The sequence below is a fragment of the Pteropus vampyrus genome, unplaced genomic scaffold (genome assembly GCF_000151845.1).
Source record: "Pteropus vampyrus isolate Shadow unplaced genomic scaffold, Pvam_2.0 Scaffold95, whole genome shotgun sequence".
In the NCBI taxonomy this organism is placed as follows: domain Eukaryota; kingdom Metazoa; phylum Chordata; class Mammalia; order Chiroptera; family Pteropodidae; genus Pteropus; species Pteropus vampyrus.
This window is the reverse complement of record NW_011888876.1, coordinates 1,701,915-1,729,756: the sequence shown is the minus strand read 5'-3', so window position 1 is coordinate 1,729,756 and position 27,842 is coordinate 1,701,915. Positions and strand designations below refer to the sequence as shown.

The following is a 27,842-nucleotide window of genomic DNA, read 5'->3' as shown; positions in this document are numbered from 1 at the left end:
TTCTGACTGCAACCAGGACTTGGAGAACACTGGCCACCCACATCTTCCCCACCCCCCAGAGTGTCACCTTACACATCTGGCTTTCATCTGATGCTGTCTTTGACCCCAAAGTCAAGTCAGTAAAACAAACAAGGACCGACATGCCATAACAAAAACTGAAACATTTAATTTTTCCCCCCAAACCAAGACAGATACTAGGCTGATTTCCCTTTACAATGTTATTTTCTACCATAGAAGCTGGGACAGAGATACAAACGCAGCCCACTGAATCAGGGTGGGGTGGTGACAATATTCTGTTAGAAAAGAGGGGAATTAAAAAAAAAAAAAAGACCTCCCCTCCCCCCATCTCCCTGCTCACCTCCCTCAGGAGAGGAAAACGTGGACATTCTCCATCCTGGCAGATCATGCCCTGTAGTCAGTTTGTGAGGTGACCAAAAAAATAACCTAAAAATATTGTAGATCTTTATTTCTTTTAAATCTCCCAGTAAAAACGTTAAACTGTCTTCCAAGAAGATTCCAAACTGGCATTGCATAGACCAATTCCTTTCCAAAAATATCTCTAATATAGTTTCTCTCTAATATATAGAATTTTTAAGTCCAGGAGCCGTGGGCGCCTAGCTGTGGGGAATTCACTGAGCTTGAGGGACCAGAGGGCTGAAGAAAGGGGCCCCACATGGGGATGAGGCCGGGGCCCCAGGCCTCCAGTTCCAATCAGTATTGATTTGGTTGTGGCCAAATTCTCAGTTAGTCCAATTACCCTGGCCCAGGGCCTGGCATGGGAGGATGTGACAGGCTCTGTTTCCTTCTGGGGTGACTGTCAAGTATAGAACTCGTCTAGAGTGGGGCTGGGGTTCCTGGTTTGGGGGAGTCTCTACAACAGCACCAAAGCCAGCTGCTTTATGCCTAAAGCCCCAGAACTTTGAATCAGACCCCGAATACACCTTGAATGCACCTCCCCACTGTGCTGAGGTCATGAAGACAGAGGGAAGGGCGGCACTCCCCCATCTTTTGGGGGGTCACTTCCTCTGAGACTGTAGCCAGTCCCCTTTTAAAGTGCCGGGTATCTATGGGGAAGGAAGGGACCCACAGAGCTGAGCAGAGCCTCTCCAGCCAGAGCAAATGCTCCATCCTGCCTGGGCAGGCACCTTCTAACATTCATTTTCTAAAAGTTAGGTGATTAAAAACAGTAACAAAATCCTAGAAATGCTCTGGTCCCAATGCCAGGAAGTTCCAAGACCAAGGCTCCAACTCTTGTCAGCTGGGCAGATGGGCAAGGACCCCTCCCAGCCTGGGGAGGACACCCCCCACCGCCACCCCACCCCCACCCCTACCAGACAGAGAACCCGAATCCTGGCCCTCTGTCCAGATCCCCAACCCCGCTGGGACCCAGCCAGCGGGTAGAGCAGAGAACAGAACCACCTCCCCTCACCTGGGGGAGGAGAAAGTATCAAACTGTGAAACTCCCCCAACAAAAAAAAAAAAGAAAAAAAGAAAAAAGGAAAGAAAAAAAGGTATAGAGCTAAGTACACACCAGCCTGCTGGGTTTATACAAAAAATGAGTGAAATTAAGAGCGACATGGGAGTCTGTCCAGGGACTGGCCGGCAGCCAGAACCCACCTTCAAGCAAGTAATGAGCATGGGGAGGAAAGTGCTCAGAGCAAGGGGCAGGGGCAGGGCCAGACTGCTCCCTGCTGGAAAACCTCCCTTAAAGGGCCCCACCTCTCCCTTGCCCAGAGAGGGGGACGCTTGCAGAGGAGGGCTGAGGCTCTTCCGGCCAGGAAGCCAGCTCCGGCCAGTCCAGTCACAGCCCACCTGCCCCTCCAGCTTTGGCCCCAGCCTGGACCAGCTGACCCTGACGGGAGAGAAAGGGGGCAGTGCTTGCCCAGCCCAGCCAGGTCCCTGACCTCCATGGGCTTGGGAGGCACCTTCTAGGCTTCCTACAGGAAACCAGCTGCTCAGGACCCAGCCCTGGGCAGAGGAGAACCAGCACGGAAGCTCAGACCTTTCTCAGCGTGGGTCTCAGGCCTGAGCTGGAGCTAACTAGAGGGAGGAGAGGCAGTGCCACGTTCCAGCCGGGCTGCTAGAGCTGGGCCGCTGACTGCACTGCAGGCAGCGCCCAGAAATTCTTGGGAAGGGATCTGAGGAAGGGCGGGCGCGGGCCAGTGGGGCTGTGCTGGAGACAAGCATGTGCAAAGTGCAGGCTGCCAGGGCAGCAGGAGAACATTCGTGGGGCGAGGGGGTCTCAATCTGGAGTGTGGGTGGGGTCTGAGGTCTTAGCTCCCTGGAGGAGGCCGCCAGCGGGTCCTCCAGGGCACAGGGAAGGGACAGCTGAAGCACTAAGCAGTCAGAGGGCCACGGTGGCAGGATTCTGGGGGTGAACTGGCCTCCCAAAGGCAAGGGGGCAATAGAATAAAGCCCTGCCAAGACATGGTCGAGCCGCTGCTCCTTGTGTGAGCAGGGACATAGGGAAAGAGGCCCCTCGGCCATAAGCAGCCCCATGTGTGTAGGAGCTGCTGCATGTCTTCATCGAGGGGCCAGGCGGGTCTCCGGACGGGCATCCTGGCCATCTTTGTCTTGCCCACCTACTTCATGGGCCCGCATGTCCTGCCCTCTAGTGGTTCAGGGGAGAATATTCACAGTGGTGCCCAGGCCCTATGGGGCCAGGAGGTTCCTGGCATGGATGGGAAGACAATGGAATGATGCTTTGAGGCAGGAGTGGGGCTGGAGCGCATGGAGGAGGCACAGATGAGATGTGGTATGGATGGTGATCCGAAGGGGAAGTCCCCTTGTGGAACGACGCAGGTCTGGACACCCATGAAGGCAGGGCCCTTCTCCAGCCTGGACACTCGCTCCTCAGTGGCTTTCAATGACGACTGGCTCGTAGACCCCAGAGGAGACCCTGTGAGGAGAGACAGGTCAGCTAGTCCTTCTCGAAACCCCTTTGGGACAGGCCCTTGGAAGTATTCACAAGCAAGCACTGTTTACTGGCCCCGTTTTGCAGAGGGGGGTAACTAAGGCTCGGAGAAGTTGAGTCACTTGCCTAGGGTGACACAGATGGTAAGCATCGGAGTCTGTGGGGTTGCAGAACTGGCACAGGCTGTGCCCGAGACCTTCCTGGGCAGTAGGAGCTTACACACTGGGGTGTGCTGTGCCCATTCTCATAGCAATCCTGGCAGGGAGGGACTGAACCCTGCCCACTTAGCAGATGAAGAAACTGAGGCTCAGAGGAATTATGAGGCCTGCCAAGAGGGCAGCAGAAGATCAGGGAGCTCTTCTCCCCACTGAGGCCAGGCCCGCCCATGAGGTTATGAACACCTGGGGCTCAGCAAGCTGCTCTGCTATGATCTTGCTGCCAAATACGCTGGTCTTCCCTCCCAGTTTCAGAAGAAGGTTAGAGACAGGTATTTGGGTATTTGCAAACTTCAAAGAGGTCCCCATTTTCTTTTTGCCCACCTCATCCTAGGGAGCTGCCCAGAAGGAGGTGGGGAGATGGCAGCTGCAATTTCGAGCCTTAGCCAGCAGGGGCCAGCAGAGCAGCACCGGAGGCCGGTCTGGGGCTCCTGGGAGGCCCAGCCAAGTCCCCTCCAGCCACTGGCGCTAGATGTTAAACAGGTACTTTCCCACTTTGCCCACAGGAACATGAGGAAAAGCCTTCAGCACAACCAGGGCTACACACTCCTGCATGTGGGAGGCTCCTCCACTCACTCACTCACTCACTCACTCACTCACTCACTCACTCACTCAGTGTAAACATTCTGTGAATAAAGGATTGAGAGAGCACTGGCACTCCATAGAGTTCAAGCCAAAGTTTGATCCTATCACCCCGTAGTCTGTGAACATCATGATGGCAGAAGACTGTATTGCTCACTGCTGTATCCCCAGAACCTCGCTCACTGCCAGGTGCAATAAGGAACTGTCCAGTAAATGAGTCGCCATCATCATTTTTAAGGAGTTCCCAGATCTAGGTGGCAGGGAAAGGAAAGTAGCATCCTAAACAGATGCAGGAAGCCCTTGCTGTGAGCTGAGCTCTGTCCCAGGCACTTTCCGAGGTTACCCTTGGATCCCTCAAAGTCAACACTGGAGCGCTGTCCTGGGCTTCCAGGTGCGATGATGTGGTCCACATCGTTTGAGAGATGGGGAAAGTGAGGCTCATTTGAGAGAAGTGACTGGCCCCAGATCACACCATGGTGACAAGAGCTGGCATTCAAAGCCAGGTCAGTGGGCTGCAGAGACCTTGCTCTCAGCCCTGTGCCCCCCATGGCTACCCTAGCAACCCACCCATGAACCTTCACCCCTACCTGTTGGCCAGTTGGATGCCACTCAGCGTGGTGGAGCCGTCGCGGCTCACGAACAGCCGGAGGTTGCTGTCTGTGGGGACACGGGGGGGGGATGGAGGCTGAGAAGGGCGGGGCCGGCCAGGTGACATCACCCCCCAGCCCACCCGGCGGGGGCAGCTCACCCTCAGTGTTGCTGCCATCGGTAAAATCCTGGCTCTGCATGATCTTCTCCACGATGTCATCGGCGTCGATCCGCGTGTCATCCACCCAAGTTGGGTGGCTCTCCATGGAATCCTTCTTCCGCCTGGAGCAGGGTTAACAACAGTCAGGGCAGTAAGAGGCACGACAATGACAAAAGCAAGCACTTACAGTGCTCAGGATGCTCTAAGGGCACGTGAAAGCTTGTTCAGGTTCCATTCACTTAACCCCCATGTCAGCCCTGCAATGCAGGTGCCACGTTACCTGGTCTTATAGATGAGGACACAGAGACTCTGAGAGGCTGCATAGCGCCTAAGCAGGGGACCTCAGGTACACTCAATCACACACAGCAACTGCTGACCGGGCACGTGCACGCCACTTAGGCCAGGGCTACACCCCTCACGAATATCAGCTGGTCAAACAGTCACCATCCAACCCTGACGGAGGGACCGTGCCGTCCCGTGTTACAGGTAAAGAAGCAAAAGTTCGAGGAGCTACAGGGAGGGGTCTGTCTTCTAAGGCACTGAGCAGTGAGACTCACCGAAATGAGCGGTCGGACAGATGTGGGGGCCGGGGTGGCCGCGGGGGCTTTTCGGGGGGCCGGTGCTCACGCTCGCCGCCCTCGGGGCCCTCCACAGTCATGCTGAGGCCACCAGAGGCACTGCTGCTGGTGGACGTGTTGCGACGGTGGGTCAAGTCCGAGAGGCTGGAGGAGCGTGAGTGCTCCGTGCTGTAGCCTGGTGGGCAGGTGGGGCGGTTCGTCATGGGGGAGCCAGGGAATGTGGAAGGCCAAGGGCGCGGGGCCGGGCAGGCACTCACCGGAGATCTTGGACTGCTGGCTGGCATAGCTGGAGTTGCGGGAGTGGCCCGAGTGGAAGACCTCCTCGGGGCTGGACAGGTTCTGGTCCGTCTCCTCTGGCACCCCTGGAAGGTGGGGAGGAAGCAGGGGTGACCAGGGGTGCCCGTCCTCTCACGGAGTCTGGTGGGGGCTGGGGGACACTGTGTATCTCCATGTAACAGACTGAAAGACTGAGGTTCAGAGAAATGGCGACCTGCTCCAAACCACGGTTCACCATCTGAACCCAGGTTTGTTCACTCCACAAATATCTGTCAGGGACCTCCTCCACCAGGGGTGCTCTACTGGGTGTTGTGAACAGGAGACAGGGCGTCACAGGCCGCTAGGGAGGAGGAGCATGGAACAAAGAAGGACCCACGATGGACCAAGCTGTGGTGAGGGGTGCAGAGCGAGGAGCGGCGCAGGCGGGGGTCTGACCCCATCTGAGGTCAGGGAAGGCTTCTCTGAGGCGGAGACCTTTAGGAGGTGTGGGAGGGAGCCAGCCAGGTCAGGCATCAGAGAAAGGGCCGTCCAGGCAGAGAGAACGGCCTAAGCAAATGTCCTGAGGTTTCAATGAGCTTGGGTCAGTGTAGCTGGAGTGAAGTGAGTAAGGGTGAGGGGAAGCGGCTGACAACCCTGTCCCAAGTCCCCCATAAGCCCGACTTTGAAACATATTGCCCAGCACTCCCAAAAGGAGGTACAAGGGGACCAGGTGGATATACCCAGGTTCCATGAGTACCGACCCACCAGTCCTCCTGTGGTCAACACAAGAAGCAATGACTCACCCATCCCTTCTTCAGAGATGAGCACGGTCAGGCCACCAGCTGGACCCCAGGCCTGACCGTAACCCCACCCAAAGCCAAGTGGCTTTTCAAGTCCCCAGCAAGTTCTTTGCACATGAGGGAAAGGAGCAGAGGCATGTGGGGGCTCAAACCCCATGCTGCCAGGGAGCGGCACCTCTACCTTCTATGAAAGCATCATCAGCAATGGGGTGGCCTGGTCCCCAGAACTCCCTTTGGAGACCCCCACCCTGATGCTACAATGGGGCTGGGAAGTCCCCATTCCCAAGCACAGCGCCTAGGCTGAGGCAGGCGAGAACCCCAGCTTTCCAGTCTGGGCCTCACCTGGCCGGGTCTCTGGGAAAAATGCAGTGGAGGAAAACCAGTACTTCGGGTCAGAGGGTCCCTCACCGCGCCCAGCCCCCAGGGGCAGACTCACCCAGCCAACATCTGCTGAGCCACCTGGCCCTGTGCCCTAACTGCCACCATGTGCCGCTTTGCTCGCTAATCAGCTGGAGGCAGCCTGCCTCCAAGCTCTGAGCTCACCCCCAGGAGGGGTGTGGGGGCCAAGGCTCATATTCGGGGGCTCTGCTCCACCCCACACAGCACTAGATATAGGACTGGGGGGCAGGCTGGAGCCTCCTCTCCTGGCACCTCCTCCTAATTGCCAGGCCATCTCCTCTGGGGATTCAGGGTCCCCCAATTTGATTATAACATTAGTAATGATGATTTAATAGAAATGCATACAGCCCACATGCTCTGTGCAGGCAAGGCCCACGTCTGCTCAGTTCATACCCAAAGCAACCCAGGACGTGGTCACTACTGCTGACCCCATTTTATAGGAGGATGCTGAGGCCCAAAGAAGCAAAATGGCCAAAGTCATGGAGCCAGTGGGAAAGCAAGAGCTCACAGCATGTGCCTCTGCTGGGAACACTGCACCCTGCACCGCAGATTCGGCTCAAATGTCACCTCTTCAGCGGCACTTCCCTGGCCCCAGATAGATGCCTCTGTACCTCTCACAGCCCTGTTACTCTATAGGTAGACATGCATTTGACCTGTTTACTGCCTGATTGATGCCTGTCTCTCCTGCTAGGTTGGGAGGGCCATAAGGCCAGGGTCGTCATGTCACTCGGTCCAGAGCACTGCACAGTGCCTGGCATACAGGAGGGGCTCGGACAACATCTGCTTAATAGAAGCATGGACGGTGCGATCACCCCCCTCCCACCTCTCTTCTCAGCAAGCATCTCCCTTGGGACCTGGGGACATCTCGGAGGCAAAAGCCTTCGGCAGAGGGGAGGGGCATGGCAGGGTAGGCAGCGGGGAATGGTACCTGAGCCGAGGATGGTGGGCCGGGCCTTAGGGGGCCGGGACCCTGTCAGGGAGCTGGTGCTGCTGCTGCCACTGCTGCTGGTCCCACCACCCTTACACGTCAGCTGCAGGGAGGAATCCTGGCCTGGGATCGAGATGGACTTGGCAGTGGATGGCGGCCTTGGAAAGACAGAGGGACGTGACTGGGGTGTCCCACCCTCAGAGTCAGAAGAAAACAAGGGAGCACCACCCCTCAGGAAGCTTGCACCCACACTCACGTCTTGAAGCAGGGGTCCCCAGAGAGCAGGAACATCCCAATGGTGACCTGCAAGACAGGGAGAAGTCAGCCACCCTGTGTCCACTCACTCAGCTCAGGCGCCCAACTTGCTTCGGCCTCTTTGCTCGGGCTACAGACAAGGCTTGGACTCTGATCCCATCCTGCCCGCTGCTGACCCTGGTAAAGCCACCGAACATCACTGAGCTCCCGTTTCTTCACGCAGAAGACAGAACTGATCCTGACACCCGCCTCATGGAAAGGATGCAGCGAGATGAGGCTTCGCTTGGCTCGGTGCCTAGCTTGGAGTGATGGAGTGACAAAAGCCAGCTCCTGTTATCTCAAAACTACAGCTAGACTGAGCTCTCATGCTAGGGGCCGCAGTCTCTCTCCATCCTCAGTGCCCAGGTGCCCGAGTGGGCATGGCAGCACCAGCCAACACGGCAAGAAGGAAGGCGGCTCAAGAAGCCTACCCAGTGACAACGGGGTTCACTGAGACTGACAGGGGGCGGGGGGGGGGAGAAGGGGCAGGGTGCTCACATAGTGAAAGTTTTTTGAATAAAGCAAAACAAACAAACAAACGCAACAATAGAAACTTAATTTAACACCCAACTGGGTAAAGATTTCAGCAATGGCCCAAATGAGGCAAAATTTTGGTCCCCAAATCTGGGCCCAGGTGGGACGACAAGTGATGGGGTGGGAAAGAGGTGCTTGGACACCAGCCACCACAACAAAACCGGAGATCGTTGGGATGAGGCTGTTGTTATTGCTGCTGTTTTGATGGATTATTTCATTTGGCCATGATAGCAGCCTACGAAGTAGGTGATGGACCCAGGCTGTAAATGAAGGAACTCAGACTCAGAGGAAGTGACTGCCCAAGGCCCTACAGACAGGACATGATGAAGATGGCCTTGAAGCCAAGGCCACCTGCCCCGCACATGCCCTTGATCTGGCCTGAGGATGCATGGGGCCGCTGGAGCAAGGCTGAAAGGTCCCAGCTCCCACCACCATTAGCCTACACCTTTGCAGGTGCCTCCAGTTCCCTCTGTGAAGGGTCTGAGAGGCCCCAGAGCCTCTGCCCAACACCACCTGCCCGGTTCTGCCCCGGTACCATATGTTCCGGCTGGGTCAGCTGGCAGAGGTGTGGTTAGGATGAGACTATTTTCTCAGCCAGGTGGAAGGGTGTGGAGACAAGGAAGAGAGGTGTGCGGATGGCAGACACCCAGCTATCTCTGTCCCAAGAGGCCAAGGAGGCAGCTGCCTGGGGGGAAGGAGTGGCTCTAGCCACCGGAAACTGCACGTGGCTGGGGCCTCGGAGCAGCCACCCTCGGTCTGCCCAGGTCAAGGGATGGCAGGTTCTCCTGGTCACTGTTCCACTGGGAGCTCAGGTTGCCTCATGTCACATGTGACAATGGTGAGGATCTGGACTGTGGATTCAAGGGCCAGCTGTGTTGTGACCCCAGGCAAATGATCTAACCTCTATGCCTCGACTCCTTTCTGTGCAAAAACTGAGACTAATAATAGACACCACACCCCACGGGGTTGTTGTCAGGCATCACAAGACAAGAGGTGGCAGCACACAGTGATGCTGATCGCACCAAATCCTTAAAGACATTGTTGGGGTTCACTCCCAACCCCCGATTATGAATGGGGAAATAGTCCAGTGGCCAAGACAGGCCTCTGATGGTGGTTTCCTGACCCAGGGCCCACATCCTCCCAGTGTCCCTCACTGCCTGTCTGGGGGAAAACCTGTTTTTTTAACCTCCAGGGACTCTGATGGGGACCCCGCTGGGAGGGGGCGGAAGAGGCGGCGGGGCACCAGTACCTTCAGGATGGAGTTGTCTTGGCGGGTATTCTTTGTGTCGTATCCCTCTAGCAGACAGCAGCGCACCGTGGAGCCTGAGCCCGCAAACTCGGCCAGGTTCAAGTTGGCAAAGCCCAACTGGGAGGGAGAGAGGAGGCTGTGGAAGGCTGCAGGGAGTGTGGGCGCAGGGCTGGCAGCACAAGGGTTAACTTGGCAGAGGAGGAGGGGCAGGCACAGCCCCTGGGACACCCCACAGCCCAGACTGACTGTTGCATAACCGGCACCCAAGGACAGAGGCCCGAGCTGGTGGCTTGGGTTGGCGGCTCCAACGTGGCAGAGCCAGGAGCTCACATCTCTGAGCTGCACAAAGCGCCCTTTGTGCCATGTCCCAGAATACACCGGGGCAGCGCCTGAGATGAAAGGACATTGTTGTCTTTGACACAGACACATTGTTCCCCGGGAAACAAGGCTGCGCTGTGGGAGCCGCCGGGACAGCGGGCGGGGGAGGGAAGGCCCGTGGGAAGTTGGCATTGGGACGGGTGGGTGGGGGTATTCTGCAGGGTGGGCAGGAGCGCCTCGTGGATGCTGGAGTGAGGGACTGTTGGGCAGTCAGTGGTGACGCTCCTTGCTCCTCGGATGCAGAGAGAGGAGCAAGGGATGGGGAGCAAAGTGGGAGAAAGTGTGAGAACAGGGTGTGTGCGCTAAGAAGGCCTCTTAAATGAAAACAAGACTGACAGACCTGGAGGGGCGACAGAGATCAAGGTGAGGGGGTGCTGGGCTCAGAGACTCAGGACAACCAAACCGACCGAGGACGTTTATGGAGCGCCTGCTGTGCGCCAGTCTCTACTGCTGACTTTTATGGAGCGCCTGCTGTGCGCCAGTCTCTACTGCTGACTTTGGGGCACGCGTGCCAGAATCAGGGACTCGGGTTCAGATCCTAGCCCTGCCGTGCACTCAGTGACCCCCATTTTACAGACAAAGAAACTAAGGTTCAGAGAGGAAGTGACATGCCCAGGGCCTGACATAGCTCAACCAACAGAGCCAGGCCTGAAACTGTCAACCCTTGCCACCTCTCCGGGCCTCAGTTTCTTCCTCTGTATCAAGGTTGCTGAGTGGATGTTCGATTGGAGAACGGAAGGGAAGGGCCTGGCAGGTGTGACCCGTGCTAGGTGCATGATTAACGTTTGCCGGGTGGAGGTGGGATGCTCCAGCTGTTTGCTGGTAGTTTCTTTCCTGGCTGGGCAGCTGTCCTCACCCACGTGAATCAATGGGAGGGGAAATTTCCACTCTGATGGCACCTTTCACAGCCCGGTTCTGGCCACCCTGCCCTCTGCTTCTGGAGTGGGACTCGAGTGCCTGGCCTGAGCCAGAGCAGAGCTCAAGGCCCAGACGGCTGAGCTTCCTGAGCTCTGGCCATGGGGACGCACCCCGCCCACAGGGTGAAGTGAGGCGGAGGCATTTCCCCTCCGGACTGACTAAACCCACCCCCTGCCACTGCGCCGCCTCCCTGAGGAGGCCCCAAAGGGTGGGCTGCACATCCCCATAGAAAAGGGGGTTTAAGGGTTGAGCAGTCTTATTCAAAGCTAGAGGCCACCCTCCAAAGGTGTCTCTTCCCATTTTTCTCCGTGGCAAAGGTTTTAACACGAAGGCTAAACCGTCTGTGGGTGCAGTGGAAACCAGGCAATGACAAGGATGTGTAACAGTGGGGACGGGCTGAGTCACCCGTCCCCCAGCCACACAATGGGACGCTGCTGCTGTTAAAGCAAAAGGGAATTTGCGATGACATGAAAACATGCCCATGACGTACTGGCAAGTAAAACAGCAAGCTGCAGAATCCACTTAGAACAAGTCCCTTCTGTGTATTTAAAAATCTTACTGTCTGCATAGACACGAGGATGCGCAGAGGGTGCTCACTTTGCATTTCTCTAAACCACATGCATACGTTTTATTCACTGCTCAGCATCTATGATGCATTTCATAATTATTTTTTCTTAAGAAGGTCTGGAAAGATCCTAATGAATCCCAACATATGTTGGGATCCTAATGAATCCCAACATATGGTGCCTTTCTGTTAAGCACAGACTATCAATAAAGATAATTCCAAGAAAATAATACATCTCCTGCAGGGCTGAGTGTCTCCTGTTTGGGGCTGGAAGATCTTTTGGGAGTTTTTGTTGTGCCTGTCCCATCCCGCCCCATCCCAGCCCACTGCCTCTTCACATAGCCCCACTCACCTTGGAATAAGCCTTTCCGCCTTTCAGCTCCTGCACAGGGAGACAGACACAGCAACAGAATGACTAGGGAATCCAAGGGACCTCGTATGTCTCCCCACTTCCCTCCACCCTGAATCCGACTGCTGGGGGAGGGGGACAAGAAAAGGGGCAGAGCGACTCACCTCACTTTCCCTGGGGGGACAAGTCAGGGGGTGGGCCTAAAGCCACCAGACCAGGGGTCCCACACCCACCCTTCGGCCTGGAGCTCACAGTCCCCAGACCTGGCTGGGAGCCCAGCCTCACCTTGCGCACCGACACCCGGAAGATGCAGGGGTCCAGCAGGCCGGTGGCCGGGTTGGCACTCATCTTACACACGAAGGTGAACCTCTTCCGCCACCGCACACAGTTCTCCTGCACCTCCTCCCTGCGGGCCAGACAGGGCAGGTGAGCACAAGCATGCAGGTCAATGCCAAGGGCACGTACCAGGGGCAGGGTTAACCTCGGGGCAGGGGATGGAGGAGAGCTCTCGTTTTTCACTTTGTGTCACAAAGTGATTATTTTCATAACAAGAACATGCTTGTGTAAGTGTTACAGAAACAAAAGATATGCAATAAAAATGAAAAGAACAAGGCGGGTGAGGTCGGGCTGGAGGCAGCTGCACCTCTCTCTGCTCCCAGTGCTACCACCCACTTTGTCCTGTGGCCTTGGGTGGCTCTTTCTGCTGCCATTACCTCCTACCAGGAAGGCTCCCACTGGCCATCTCAAGTGACCCTCACAGTAGTCTTCCCAGGCTGGATCACCCGGCCATTTTACAGATAAAGAGACCGAGGCTAGGTAAACTGCCCAGTACCACTCAGCCAGGAAACCGTTGGCCCTCAGCCCAGGGCTGTTTGGCCCTAGAGGCCCCTTCTTTACCGCTAGTGACAATAACAGGTAATGCTCATACGGTGCTTTCCATGCGCCAGGCCCCACTCAAACCACCTTACACGCCCAGCCACCCCTGGAGCCTGCTCCAAGTCACATCAATGCTTCCAACTCCTGTCTGGGGCAGTCACTGCCATTAGCCCAATTCCACATTCAAAGAAACCAGAGCTCTGGGAATAAGACCCTGGCCATGAGGCCCACCAGTGGCAGAGCAGAACGGGGCCTTGAACCCAAGCAGTGTGATTCGGGTGCTACACGCTTAACCCTCACCACTCCAGGGCTAACACACTTCTCGGGCCCTCAGTTTCCCTGGCACTAATGGGGGCTGTCCCAGCTGCTCGAGTTCCTCCTGGGCCTGGGGAGCATGACCAAGCCCCAAATTTCAGCACCTCCTTAACAAGGAAGCGCTTTGTGCTTTGGGAGTGAGTGGGAGCCGGTGGGAGCAGCTCTTCTGAGTCTCTCCCAGCTGCTGCGGGGGCCTCAGCAGGAGCTGGGGGTGGCAGTGGCACGTGGCAGAGACGAGCTCTGCACACCTGCGCAGCTCCCCGTGCCCCCACAGCCCGCCTGGCAGAACTGGTGCTTGGGAAGAGAAGGGAGGGACCGGCATGAGAGACATTATCTCCAGCTTCATCCCACCTAACAGGAACAGCCAAGCGGACAGCGGAGGAAGTGACTGAGCCACACCCCGAGGAGCCCAGGAGTGCGGGTTCACTGCCAGACTGGGGGCTGAGTGGGGAGGGTCTGCTCAGGATGAGCATCTCCCGAACCTGGCTTGTTTGCTTCTCACTGCAACCTTGGAAGGCAGGCTCTATGCTACCCCCTCTGCAGCTGAGGGCACTGAGGCTCCAAGAGAGCGCCCCAGATCACATCCCCAGTGCCTGACAAAACCGAATTCAAGCCAGGACCATCCGACTGCGGAGTCAGAGCCAGGAACCATCACCTTAGTTCACGGACCACAGAGTCCGGAAAGCCTGGCAGGCAGAAGCCACCAAGACTGTGGCCAGCAGAGCCCTGCTATGCACCTGAGGCATCCACGCCGTCTCTGAGTGCCAAGTGTGTGCCAGGCATTGTGCACTGCAGTGGACTTACTCACAGAATGACATTTGACAGTCACCCCAGTGCTGACTCAGTGTTACCAGGACGGGGTGGAGGGAAGGGGTGAGTCAAGGAAGGTGACTAGCCACAGGGAAGTGACATTCCAGCTCAGACCCAAGTGAAGAGTGGGGAGTACAGCCAGCAGGGGAGACAGTTCCAGGCTGAGGGAACGGCGTGAGTGAGGAGCGAATGTACTCTAGGTTTCCTTGGCTGATGCCAGCCTCTGAGCGGAGCCTCCGTGAGGAGCTCCCTCGTGGTTCCTCATGCCTTGAGGATGTGACCGAGGCTTATTCCATGCCCCGCCAGGTCTGTGACAAGGGGCAACCGGACTCGGGTCGGACAGACCGGGGCTCACAGTCCTCACTCTCCACCCTCGTCAGTAAAGCAGGCATACCAGCCACTCGTGCATGGGCACCTGGGAGCATTCAGTCAGGTGAGCCCCGCGAGGGCCTGGCGTGGGAAGCTCTGTGAGGTACGTCTCTTCTGATGAAGGCACTGGGGCTTTAAAGGGCCTCAGTCACCAGAATGCTCCAACCGTGTGAGGAGGGTAAGCTCCAGCAACCCCCCGGAGCCCCAAGACTGGGGACAAACAGAAAAATCAGGGCTAGAGATGAGGGGAGGAGAGAGAGTCCCCAGTCCCCGACAGACATGCGCGGGAGCCCTCGGGAGGCAGGTGCCACAGGGGAAGCAGGAACCCTGACCCAGCCGTGCCAGCTCCATTCATTCATTCAAATAACTGAACGCCAGTCGAGTGCCAGATCCTGTTCTATGCACTGGCACCACAGCGGTGATCGCCTTACATTCTGGTAGGAGCAGAAAGATGAGGATCAAACAAATGAGAAAAATACATGGTAGTGGAAAGGAAGGACTAAAACTATCTTTATTGGTAGGTGACTTAATCTTGTGTGTGGAAAATCCTAAGGAAGCCACTATAAAAATTATCAAAATACACGAGTTCAGCAAGGTTGCAGGATATAAGACCAATATACAAAAATTAATTATTTCTATATACTAGCAAATATGCACAATGAAATTAAGAAAAGAATTTCATTTATAATAGTATCAAAAAGAATAAAATACGTAGGAATAAACTTAAGAAAATAAGTATAAAATATATACTCTGGAAAACTACAACACATTGTTGAAAGAAATTCAAAAAGCTCTAAATAAATGGAAAGACATCCTACGATCATTGATCGAAAGATTTAATATTGTTAAGATGACAATATTCATGAACTGATCTAAAAATTCAACAAAACCCCTATAAAAATCTAAGCTGGCTTTTTTGCATAAATTTAACAAGTTGATCCTAAACCTTAGAAAGTCAAAGGACCAGAATAGTCAAAACAATCTAGGAAAAGCAGAACATAATTAAAGGATTCACATGTCTTGACTGCAAAACTTCTACAAAGCAACAGTAATCAAGACAGGATGGTTGTGGCATAAGGATAAACACACAGATCAAAGGAACAGAACAGAGTCCAGAAATAAACCTTCACATATATAGTCAATTGATTTTCAACAAGGGTGCCAGTGGGGGAAAGAACAGTCTGGAACAAAAGCCGCTGGGACAACTGGATATTCACATGCAAAAGAACAAAGCAGGACCCAGTTACATATCATATACAATAATTAACTCAAAAGGTATCGAAGACCTAAGTTTAAGAGCTAAAACTATAAAATTCTTGGAAGAAAACACAGAGGTAACTCTCTGTGATCTGAGATTAGGCAACGGTTTCTTAGATATGACATCAAAAGTACATACGACAAAAAATACAGATATATTGAACTTCAACAAAATTAAACAATTTTTTGAGTCAAAGAACACCATCAAGAAAATGAAAAGACAACCCATAGTACGAAAAAAATATTTGCAAGTCATAAATATGTTAAGGGACTTGTAGCTAGAATACACCAAGATGGCTATAATTAAGACAGATAATAACAAGTGTTGAGAATGTAGAGAAATTGGAACCCTCATGCATTGCTGGTAAGAAAGTAAAACGGTGCAATCGCTTTGGAAAACAGTCTGGCAGTTTCTCAAAGGACAAAACACAGAGTTATTGTAAGATCTAGCAATTCTCCTCCTAGGTATATTATATCCAAGAGAAATGGAGAGTATATTCATACAAAAACTTGCACACAAATGTTCCTAGCAGCATTATTCATAATAGCCGAAAAGTGGAAGCAAGTCTAATATCAACTAATGAACGGATACATAAAATGTGGTATCTTCATGGAACGTTATTCTCATAAGCAAAAGAAACTTAAACTCTCCTACATGCCACAATGTGGGTGAACCTTGAAAACATTATGCTAAGTGAAAGAAGTCGGGCACAAAGAACTACATCCAATTCTATTTATATGAAATGTCCGGAATAGGCAAATCAAATCGGTAAGAGACACAATGTAGATTGGCCAGGGGATGGGGGAATAGGGAGAAAATGGGGAGTGACTGCTAATGGGTATGGGGTTCTTTCTGGAGTCATGAAAATGTTCTAAAATTGACTGTGGTGATGGTCGCATGATTCTAACTATACTAAAAACCACAGAATGGTACACTTTAAATGGTGAAGTGTGTGGTACGCGAATTACATTCAAATACACTGTTAACCAACCGACCAAACAAACAAACAAAAATCCCCACATGGTAGGTCAGATAAAGAGAGAAAAATGGAGAAAACAGAACAGGAGGTGAGTAGGGAGCTGGGTACAGATGAGAAGGTGGGGGCTGCGACTTTGGCTGGGCAGTTAGGGAAAGCCCTTATGGCGGTGGCATCTGAGCAAGGCCTGGAGTGAAGTGAGGTTGAGGGCTGAGCAAAGACCGAGGGAAGAGATGTCCAGAAGTGTGAACTTCAAGTGCAAAGGCCCTGAGGTAGAGACATCCTTGGCAAATGGAAAAGCAGCACGGAAGCCAGTGGCTGGATGGGACTGGGGAAGAGAACAGAGGGGATGCGGTCAGCAAGGGAGCAGGGGGTCAGGTCGTCCTGGACCTCGAGGGCCATGGTGAGCACTCTGAATCTCTTTCTGACAGCAGCTCTGTCTCGCCACCATGGATCCCGGCTTTAGCCCGGAGCAGCCCCGGTGGAGGTAGGTGGATGGGCAAAAAGAGCAGAAGCAATTCCCAAGCGGCCAGAGAACCAAGCTTACGAGTGGGGAACGCGGGGCCAGGGGGCTGGCCACGGCTTCCGTGTGGACCCTCGCACCTTTACCCCACCCCTCTGCTCACCCAGCCCAGGAGCTGGAAGCAGTTGCTGGAGACCAGGTGGGAAGCTCACAATGCTGGACGTGTTGAAACACCCAGAGGAATTAGGATTAGTGTCTGGAAACAAAAGGAGATATCAAATTGTAGGCTCTCTCCCTTCCCCTTTGTGAGTCTGCCCTGGGAACACCCAGCCAGGAAGCCTGAGGCCCCCTCGTGATTCCTGGCCAGAGAAAGGCACGTGGAGCCCTCCCAGGCTCAGGTAACAGGCGGCTTCCTCTTCCACTGCGAGAAGGTGAGCCAGGGCAGGGCAGGGCAGGGCAGGGCAGGGCAGGGCAGGGCAGGGCTCACTCTGAGCCTCCCTCGTATTTCCACAGGACCCCAAATGCACACTATTAAATGCCACCACTCCCATGGGAAGAAGCTCACAGCCTTGACTTGGCCCACCCCAGGAGGTCACAGCAAGGGTAACACAGCCCCCAGCAGTGGCCATTTCCCAAGAGTCTAGTGTGTGCCATTGGAAATCTTCAGCACTGAAAGTTGAATGTTATCATGGCCCACTTTACAGATGGGGCAAGTGAGGCTCAGAAAGGCTGAGTTTCTCACCCACAGTCACAGAGCTGTGAGGAACAGAGCCTGGTCTTAACCCCAGGCCCATCTGTGTCTAGAACCCATGTCACAGAGCCAGAGATGGCACAACCACAACTCAGGGCCTACAGGGCCCCTCAGGAGAGAGGGAACTGGGCACCCCCAGTTAGGTGGTGTGGGGTCCCAGGCACAGGGTAGGGATAAGGGGGAAGATGAACAGGGGGTGGTGGTGGAGTTCATCAAAAAGGCAGGAATGAGAGTCCCAAGCAGTTGGTCACGAGCCCCAGGCGGAAGCTGGCCAGGCGCCAGGTTTGAGGAAACCTCAGGGACTCGAATCATTCGAAAACCTTTTATTAAGCACGTACTAAGTACCAGGTACTGCTGAAGGCCCCAGGGACATAAACAGTGAACAGGACAGAGCTTCCTGCCTTCAAGGGGCTTACAGTCTGGCAGTGGGTTGGAGAGAGACAAAATGAGGCAAACACACATCGGATGGTGGTAAGTGCTCTGGAGGGAAAGGAAGCAGGGAAGGAGGCAGGCGGTGGGTGCCCAGGTGGGGGAAGGCGTTAACGGGAAGGTGATACCTGAGCAAAGAGCCGAAGGAGGTGAGAGTGACCTCCCTGTGCAGATGAGGGAGGCAACTGCAGTCCAGGCACGAGGAGGCGGACGTGCAAAGGCCCTGAGGTGGGAATGCGGGACTGCTTCAGAAAGCAGAAGGTGGCCAGTGTGGCTGGAGCAGAGCGAGGCGGCGAGTGGTGGGAAATGAGGTCAGAGAGGGAATCCTGGTCTCAAATTTACAAAGGGGCCACGTGGAGGGGCTCACAATCACGCACCCGCATGTGCGCAAGCAGGTACAGGAGGACGCGGGAAGAAATGGGGACTTCGCGGGGGAGGGGTATTGGGTCCTTTTCTTTTTGAACTGGAAGTATCAGTTGACTTCTTTTTTTTAAAGCACGCCTGGGGGGAAAATGAACTCCTCTAGGAGTCGCTGATTGCAATGAGGTCAGAGGCCAAAAAGCCACCGTGGGGAGGACTTCCAGGAGAGGCAGAGGCCACCGGCACTGCAAGACTGAGATGAGGGGGCTACAGGGCCATTATTTTCATTTCTGTCCAAGAATGTTTCTGTAGTAATTGAAATTTAAATGGAAAAAATGAAGAGGGTGTGAGGTTAGAAGGGCTGGTCAAAGTCAAAGGGATGTGAACTCCCATCTTCTGGATTCATGGCCTGGGCCCACAGGCACCCTCTAGGCCGAGATGAGGAAGTCCCCAAGCCTCCCTAGCCTGGGGCTTCAGCTCCACACTGCCTGCCAGGGACAGGTAATTACAGAGCCTGGGTTTTCAGGGCAGCTTTAGGGGAGTCTCGCTTTTAGCTTTAAGATATACAATTAGGCGTCCAGATCCAGGAGCAGCAAGGCGAGCCCTCCACCCACAGCAGCTCACTGTGGCCATCACAGAGGCAGGATTCAGCTATTTCTGGCTTGTCCTGAAATAGAGCGGAGCACCCCACCAGGCCGGAGCGCCCTTGGAGGTCCTCCCGTGGCTCCCAGTCCTGACCAGCAACTCTATTTCACCTCCACAAACACTGTGGGCACCAGCTCCATCATGCAGGCAACAAGGGGTCAGTGTGGTGGGGGCCACCTCCTGGCCACGGACTGCCATGACCCCAAGGTCCTTGCAGGCAGGGACCATTCCGGGCCTCTCCCCGAGTTGACGTGGGAGCAAAGGCACAGCATGGCTGGCAGTCCCTGCCGACGCAGTCAGGAGAAAGAAAGCCCAGGCATCAGTGGGCAGCTCGGGGCACAGGCTCCGAGACGCCACACCCCCTCCCAGCCCTCTGCCTTCCCAGTCGCCCACTGCAAGCGCTTGTCTGCATGTCTGACTTGTCACCACTGTGTGCCCAACACGGAGCCCTGGCCTGGCAGGAAGCAGCTTAGTTGTGGTCACAGTAGGGGCTGGGGGTGGTGAGGCTGGCAGGTCAGGGCATCTCAGACTAGAGCCAACACTGAAAAGTCCTTGGCTTGTCACAAATGAAGATTCCCAGGCCCTGCCAGAACTGCGGACCCTACCGGTTAGGGTGTCTCAGCCTTGGCACTAATAACATTATGAACCAGATAATTTATTTTTTTTCCCAGGGGTGTCCCGTGCATTGTAGGATGTTTAGCAGCATCCTGTGAGTAGCACAACTCCAGCTGTGACAACCAAAACATTGCCAAATGTCCCCCCGCCCCAGGAGCAAAATCACCTCCGGCTGAAAACTGCTGCTACAGGCCTTGGGCTGACTTTTTAAACAAGCTCCCAGGTGATTCTGAGGCTGGATCTGGGCACCTGGCTGAGAGAGGACACATCCACAAGACCTGAGTGGGACCCCAGGGACCACCCAACCCCAGCTGTGTTCCTGGGTTCCTGAAAGGGCTGGCTCCTGATTCCTCCCATTCGGCCCCTATAAAGAAAGGTGACCGGAGCAAGGCTCCATCACATGAGTCCCTCTCCGCAGCTGGCAGCCCCTGGGGGGCTGCCACAGGGTGCAGCCACACCCACTCCGTGATCTCCCAGTCCTTGGCTGGGTTCCTGGAGAAGCAAGGGGTCACAATGATGCAACCAAGGTTCCCGGCTGATGAAACCCAGCCAGGGAGAGGCGAGAGTCTAATAAGGAAACAATTTAAATTGACAACATCTGCCTGTGCTTCCCAGAAGAGAGCACAGCCGCCTGGGGAGGGGCCCACCCCGGGGACCAGCCAAGGCGTCCATCCAGGGGCTGCAGGGCGGTAGAGCCTCGTCCCGGCAACGTGGCCAGCGTGGCAGCCCAGCCGCGTCTGGCTCCTGCCAGGAATTCAGGGCCGTGTGCAGGGGAAGCAGCTTGTTGCAGTTCTGACACGGCCAGCCCCACCTCCTGCAACACCATGAGGCAGCAAGAAGTTCCTAGAAGCCAAAGCACTCTGTGCTCAACACTGGAGCGCTTGACACTGGAGTGCTCGAAGGAGCCGCCTGGCACCCCAAGACCCTGCTCTGCTCTCCTGAGGGTGGCCTGGGGATGGGCAGGCGGACTGGGAGCACACTGGGGGCTTCAGAAACTCCAAATCAGAAATGGAGCAGGGGGCCAGCCGGGTCTCAGGGCAAAATGGGCAGGTTCTGGCTCCCCATTTCACAGACACAGGCACACAGCCTTCTGCATCCAGAGTCAGACGATGCGGGCGGCTTCCAGCACCCAGAATGCATGGATGCTCCTCTTGCTTGATGCCAACGGGCACACCCTCTTGTTTCCACAGCCCGAGAGGAAAGCAGGCGGTTGGAGGGATCCAAAGTCAACTGCTGGTTTTGACCAAGTGCTAGTTTCCCACACACCTGGGTGAAGGCTCCACCACCCTGTGTGGCCCGGCCTGGCTCTGGTTTCCTGGGCACCCTCCCATGTGCCCGGTGCTGCTCAAGTATTAACTCCACAGGCACAAACCAGCACCCACTTCATACATAAGCGAACTGACACTCAGAGGTGAGGGGTGATGTGCACTCCACCCCGTCATCTCCATCCCACAGGATGGCTGGGGAAATGCGCCAAGACAGCAGAGATTCTCAGGGGACTGTGGCATCAACGTCCCTGTGCTCTGTGGGCTGACCTTTCACGAGCATCGATACCAGGGAAGAGGTAGCCTTGAGACCAGGCTTATGCTAAAGGAGGGGTGGCAACTGCGTCAGAACACATGGTCAGTGGGACATGGCACTGGGCCAAACCCGTCAAGACCCGCTGGTGTCAGGGTCCAAGCCGGGTCAATCTAGGGTCACAGAGAGAGATGGGAAAATGTTCTTAACGTCTGCTTCCTGCCTCCTGAGCTCTCCTTGCCTGACCTCCCAGAATTCACACCCCAGCCCTAGGAGGTAGGTACCATCATCTCCATGTCAGAGGCAGGAAAACTGAGGCCCGGAACACAGAAGCCAGCAGGTCTGGCTGGGAGAGGGCTGTAATCTGAACCCATGGCTGTCTGACCCCAGGTCTCAAACTGGACTCCCATGTCAGAGCTGAGCCTGGCTGCAGGCCCTAGAATATCAAAGCGAGAAGACGCAGGCTGGGCTGTAGCAGCAACTTCCCCTCCCCTTGGACCCACAACTGTAGAAAACACAGAGCTTTGGGGTTGGCTGTGCTCAGGGAATTTCCCTTTCTGAGACTCCCAGCAGGACTGCTCACAATTCATAGGTAGGCGAGACAAGAGAGGCTGGGGTTCAAGGCCAGGCTCTGCCACCCACTGGACACTTGGGCCTCAGTCACTATTGTGCCCATTTCATAGGGTTGCTGAGAGGCCTAATGAAAGAGGACCAGGCACATATCCGCAGAGCACTCACGTTGAACGGGGGACATGGCCTCCGCCATCGGAAGTGACCCTGAAACAGGTGGTCCAGCAGGAAGCCAGGCATGCAAGGCCCTGACAGAGCTCCCTTTCCCCCCACCCCAGGACCCTGGGTCAGGAAAGTTCCCCAGGCCTTGACCCTGGCCAGGACATCCCGGGAGGTGGCCTGGCAAGGGGTGCGGCAAGCCTGGGCCGCCCTGGCTGACTCACGCCTGGGTTGCGTTTGAATCACCCAAGGAAGGGAAGAGACAGAAGGGAGAGATCCCCATTCCTGGAGCCTGGTTTCTCGAATGGCTGGGCTCGAGAAGTCACAGGGATGTCCCTGTCCTCTGAGTCCCTTCCCAACCCAATAGCCTTTCTTGAAAGCGTCCTCCCCCAGCTAGTGCAGATGAACAAATGACTTCCTCTTCTGGGCCTGGGTCTTAGGTCTGGGGAAAACGGAACAAGGCTCCCATGTCCCAGAGCACAGAGGTCCTAGAGGCCTTTGTTTCACTTACTGCTGCTTCTTACTTCTGAGGATGACACCCGGCACATAGTAGGTGCTCAGTTAGTATCTGATAACTCTATGAGTTACCTTCACAGCTCTGCTCCCAACGAGAGCTGCCCTAGACCTCCTTGTACCACTATTTCCACCCCCAGGAAAGGGGCCTCTCAGCTGAGACAGGCCATGTCCGCTAACCCTCTGCAGAGTGTGAAAGGTCAAGGGTCATCGCTATCTCTGGATCTGCTGCTCCACACAGAGCTCACCATGGCTCCCTGGACTTCTGAGGTGACTGGGGAATAATGAGGAACTGCTCAGCCCAAGTCACATCTCCTCACACAGCCAGCACAGATCCAGTTCTGTTTTTCCAGCCATCTTCTGAGATTCCAACCACTGGACGAAGGGCTTGGGGTCAGGTGAGACACTGAAGACTTGACTTACCAGTCTCTACCTCCTCCCCAGATACCCGATTCTCCCGCGGTAGCGCAGACCCACCCTGGGCTGATCACTGCTTCTGCCATTTGCTCACTCCACACACCTTCACTGAGCACTTATTACAAGCCGGGCCTAAACAGAACACGGGGGATACATTTGGAACAAGCCAAAGCCTCGGTCTTTGCATCCAAAATAGGCGCTGCCTTTCTCACCCAGGTCCATGTGATTCCTCTTTAACAAAACCCTTAGGAGGCGCTGAAGCCCAGAGTCCAGCCTTCTCTTGGCATTCAGGGAGCGTACCCAGTCAGCCAAAGGCCCATCCCCAAGTGAGGGGTCAGAGCCAGTGCAGGCAGGAGAAGCTGCTGCCTCCCGCCCCGCTGTGCTCGGTACTTCTCTGAGAGCTCATGTGTCTAATGGTCTCCCCGGCTCACGGGCCCCAGGTCAGTGGCCTGACTCTAATCACTAATGTTTCCTGAATGGATGAACCGCCGAAGAGAGGAGAGAAACAAAGGGAGAGAAGGAGGCACGTGGACCTTTCCTGTCTGCTCCTACCCTGGATCCCCTCCAATAATCGCCCTAGATTAATACCAACCACTGCCAGCCTTTACTGAGCATTTACTCTGTGCCCGGGGCTATGCTGAGTACATAATTAGTGTTAACTTATTTAATCCAAACACCAAGCGGGAGCTTACTACCCCATTTTACAGAGAAGAAAAGCAAGGCTCAGAGAGGTCCTGTGGTCTGGCAGCCTCAGGAGGCTTCCTGCCAAGCCCCACGGCCCAGCAGCCCTTGCTGGGGTTTGCAAGAGGCAAAAGGAAAAGCCCCAGCTAAGGAAGACTGTTGGCAGCTGCCAAAATGAGTTACGGCTTATAAACAGGTCAGATGGTTCAGGCTGCCCTGCCAGAAAGAACCTGGAAAGACCCGAAGACCGCCTCGAGGCCTCCAAGGCACCTGGGAATCACCTCATTTTTGTCTGGAGGACTTTGGCACTCAGCACCAGCACATGTGTGAGGTGTCTCCACGCTGCTTCTCACAGACATGTGCAGACAGCGTCGGTGCACAGTGTGTGCAGATCCTCAGAACAGTCCCACGTAGCCGGCTCCCAAGAAGCAGGGCTTTACAGGCCCTAGAAGCCCCTTCCAGACATGACTGCCACCCCAACAACAATGACAACATTCTAACTTGTACCAGGATGGGAGGTTTTGATCAGAATGCCTCTGAACTGTACATAAATGGCACACGCTCATCCCCAGCTTCCTTCCCTCCACGTTGTGATTGATCTGTCGTCAGTAGCAGCAGCTTGTTTGTTCTCACTGCTGCACAGTAGGCTTGAGTTTTGTTTTTAATCATCCCACGATGACTGAGGTGGGAAGCCACCCCTCTCAAGTGATGACAGAGGTGGGAAGCCACCCCTCTCAGGTGACAGCCACCTCCCCTTGGGCCGACTGGAGCCCCAAGTGATTGCCCTTGGTGCTTCTAAAATACAAATCTGACTGACTCACACCCTTCTGTGGCTGCCGCTCAGATGAGGTCCCAGCCCCTCCCCATGGCCTCCTCTCCTCCTCCACTCCAAGCCCCCAGGCCGCTAGCTCTGCCCTGCTCAGCACTCTTGCCTTTGCTGTCCCTCCGCCCTGGGCTGTTCCTCTCCCACCACCTGCTAACCTACTCATCCCAGGGACCAAGCCCAGCATCACTTCCCAGGGGCAGGGCTGCGTTCCCAGGAAACAGGAGGGGGATGGGGCGCACACACAGCGGATACTCAGGAACTGCCCCTGAGGGACTGGGGGGCGGGGGAGCAGCAGATGTGCAGCCCCAGGTCTGCAGAGAAGTCTAGTGCACAGAGAGGAAGTGGTAGGAGGAGAAGGCACCTGGCGTGTGACCAGGACCCAGGCTCCCACCCTCCCCAGCACCGGGCTGCGTACTTTCTCCCTGTCTTGGCAGGTTTAGACTGTTTTCAGCCCAGCCCTGTGCTGAGCAGGTACGGCGCTGATTTCAGATAGTTCTCCCGCCCCTGTATGAGCACCCCAACCCCATTCGATGAAGAAGGAAGTGAAGGCTGAAAGGACAAGGCACTTGGCCATGGTCACGGAGCCAGAGAACAGCTGCCAAGGCCCAATTGCAGAGCCTGGGGCAGCCCTAGCCCCTTTCTCCTCCCCATCCCCCACAGCGGGGCCACCCAACACAACCTAGCAGTGGCCCCAGCTGCCCAGGATGCGACGAGGGCTGCTCCTGACACGGACTGATACCCCTGGCACCAGTGGGGAGGGGCTGGACCCCAGCAGCTGGCAGTGACCAGCACACAGTCCAGCGCCATCAGTGTCCGCACTGGTTCAGTGCCAAGGAAAAAAGTTCCAGCCCTGCACCAGCGCCGGCCCACAACAGAAAGCCCCGGGACTAAGATGCCAGTCTGGGGAAGGAGCTAAGAGGCATGGACGGGGACTGTAGTGTCCTGAGATGAGGGCCCATAGTGGGTGTGCAAAGCCAAAAGAAGCCAGGGAAGGCTTCCTGGAGGGGGTGGCCCTTGGGCTGAGCAGTTCGGCCACGTGAAGGGTAGAAAAGGGAGCTTGAGGCGTAGGCAACTACAGAAGCCAAAACCAAGAGTATAAGGTGTGGTGGAAGCTAGGGGAGTGCCAGGGGCCGCCCCCTCTTGTCTTTCTGACCTGCTCCCCTGCCCTCCACCTCATGTGGGGAGCTGTCTTCTGCCTACCACAGTGGGTCCCACAGCTGAGTGTGCATAGGGCTCTTCCCACAGGCAAAGGCCTCCCGCAGCCCAGCCTGGCTGCACCCAGTGGGAGCTCTCCAGCTCTCACTGGCTAAGAGCCAAGCACCCCAAGGCAGGGCAGGGTCACTGAGGACCCTGAGCTCCAGCGTGAGGCCCTGCCCCTTAGACACTAAGTGTGCTCCTCATGCACCCCCACCCCTCCAGAGGACAGAGAGTGCACTGTTCGGGAAGTACCGTCTCCCCAGAGCACCCCAGTCGGTCCTGGTCCACAGGGAAGTGCCAGCTGCCACAGAAGGGCAACTGAGGTACACTATGCAGCGCACCGCCATGACTCAGCCCAGGAAAGAGGACGAACTGCAGCGGGCATCGTGCTTCTGCCAGGCACCGGGAGCCAAGCTGGACATCTGACAGGCATTAAGTCACTGAGATCTCCTGAGAACACTGTGAGGCAGGTACCAGCAGCTCCGCTGGATCAGTCGGGAGGGCCACAGAGGCTTAGGAACTTCCCCAAGGTCACACAGGCAGCAAAAAGCAGAGGCAGATTAGAGATTAGGCACGTCCTCCCCTGTGTGTGGGGCAAGGCAACAGCCTGACTTGAACAGGGAGAAAGTCCTCCACTGGAGTCCCTTCCTCGCAGATGCTGGAACAAGTTGGCTGGAGGGGCTGCGCTGGCCGCTCCCAGCTGACATCTAGGCAGGGTGGGGGCACAGGTGGTACCAGGCCTGCATGTGAGCTGTTCCAAGCCCGGGGTGCCAACAGAGGCTCAGACCAGAGACCAATGGTTTACAGCCACAGCTCTAAGCAGACACTAAGGCACAGGACGGGCAGCTTCAGGCCTCACTCACCAAAACTACCGAGGACACCAGAAGGCCCAGGGGTGGCAGACCTCCGGTTACAGAGCACATTTGGGGCTCTGGGGCCAGGTTTGGTGTCCCCACAACCCAAAGCTCTTGCGGGCAAGGTCAATAATGAAGAGAGACCTCGCTCCTACCCCATGTTAGTTTTGGGCCTCTTTCTAAGCAAATCTGATCTCTCTTCCCTGCTCAAGCCTTGCTGTGGCTGAGTGAGATTACCACGGCTGTTATACTGCCCATCCCCAGAAGCAGGCGAGTGACCGCAGGGTCACCACATGGCAGTCACTAGACTTCACATACTGAGTCCCTAGGCTCCCGAGACCCGAGAACAGACACACTAGCAGCTATCACAATGCCCAAGCAGCGTTTCCTGAGTGCAAGTCAGGATTTCCAGGTACCGAACAAGCAGAGTTCAAAGGCACTCAGGGGCCCTGGCCACCTCCAGGAAAGCTGGGCCTACAGACACACGGTTTGGTTGCTGCTAAGAACCCCTGACCAGAAAACTCCCAGGGCGGAGCTCAAGGAGAGGTACAGGCTTCGGGAACAGCCTTGACTTCACAGAGCCAGATCACCGCAGGTCAGGGCTCTGCCAGTGCCAGGCTGGCGGGCAGATGGCAGGGGCTGCCAGAGTGGCACCTGCCAGTCGTAGTGCCAGCTGGTTGCAAAGGCCAGGTCCAAGGAGCAGACACCAAGGCCAGGCACAGGCTGGGCAGCTTCAGGCTTCACTAAGGTCCCCAGTGGCACAGTCTAACCCCAAGGGAAGCCAGCAGATGGCCTGGTGCCACCACCTGGCTATCAGGGGCGGCCTCTGTGGCCTGCCAACAGTACTTCTCTCCACAGGCCTGCCTCCCTCATGCCCCCCAGATGGCACATGGAACGCCTCCCACAGGGGCCCCAGGGACCAGGCTGGCCTGAGTAAAAAGAAGGAGGCGGTCCACGGTCAGGGATGCAATGATGGGCAGTGGGGTCAGGAGAAGCTGAGAGAAGGCAGCTCATGGAAGGGGCGGTTGCAAAGCCCCTTGGGCCAAACTTTGCCACACAGCTCTGCTGCCAGATCTTCCAGTTTAAAAGACACCCAAAGTCTGGATGTTTATGCTGTCAAAACTATTGGAACACAGTATGGGGCAACGAAACCCTGGCTATGTTTCGCCACTATGCACCCTCTGAACTTCCATCTTCCAGCACCTACCAGGCGGCAGATGTGGTGCCAGGCACTTGAGGACGAGGAAACCTACCTGCCCACTCTGCCTGCCACTGCCCGGCCAACTCTAGCTGTCCTTTCCTGGGTGCCACTCAGGTCCCCTTTCATCTTCTCTACCTGCAGCCAAGAGCCATCAGCCTAACTGGCAAACCAGGCCACACCACTCCTCTGGCCCTTGGCTGGACCCCTAATGCCAGGAACAGTCCAGCCCAGCTCCCCCATATCTTCATTCACTCCAGCTCCTCCCTAGGCCTCTTCACGCCCCGACCATGCCAGGACCTTGCCGTGACCACTGACTATAAGCACCCTGGGGGC

The 27,842-nt window shown here is 55.6% G+C and overlaps 1 protein-coding gene across 1 annotated transcript in view; it reads right to left on the bottom strand.

Annotated features, from left to right (window-relative positions):
- Nucleotides 1-146: 146 nt before the first annotated feature.
- The window catches only part of FAM102A (family with sequence similarity 102 member A), a 41,197-nt gene continuing 13,501 nt past the window's right edge, over nt 147-27,842 (bottom strand). Inside the window, exons 2-11 of the mRNA XM_011364230.1 lie at nt 11,992-12,112; nt 11,710-11,739; nt 9,497-9,613; nt 7,676-7,722; nt 7,420-7,577; nt 5,295-5,399; nt 5,017-5,212; nt 4,460-4,581; nt 4,299-4,368; nt 147-2,899 (exon numbers count right to left, since the gene is read on the bottom strand). Coding sequence (XP_011362532.1) covers nt 2,854-2,899; nt 4,299-4,368; nt 4,460-4,581; nt 5,017-5,212; nt 5,295-5,399; nt 7,420-7,577; nt 7,676-7,722; nt 9,497-9,613; nt 11,710-11,739; nt 11,992-12,112 — 1,012 coding nt within the window. The 3' untranslated portion in view covers nt 147-2,853. The remainder of the gene's footprint in view (nt 2,900-4,298; nt 4,369-4,459; nt 4,582-5,016; nt 5,213-5,294; nt 5,400-7,419; nt 7,578-7,675; nt 7,723-9,496; nt 9,614-11,709; nt 11,740-11,991; nt 12,113-27,842) is intronic.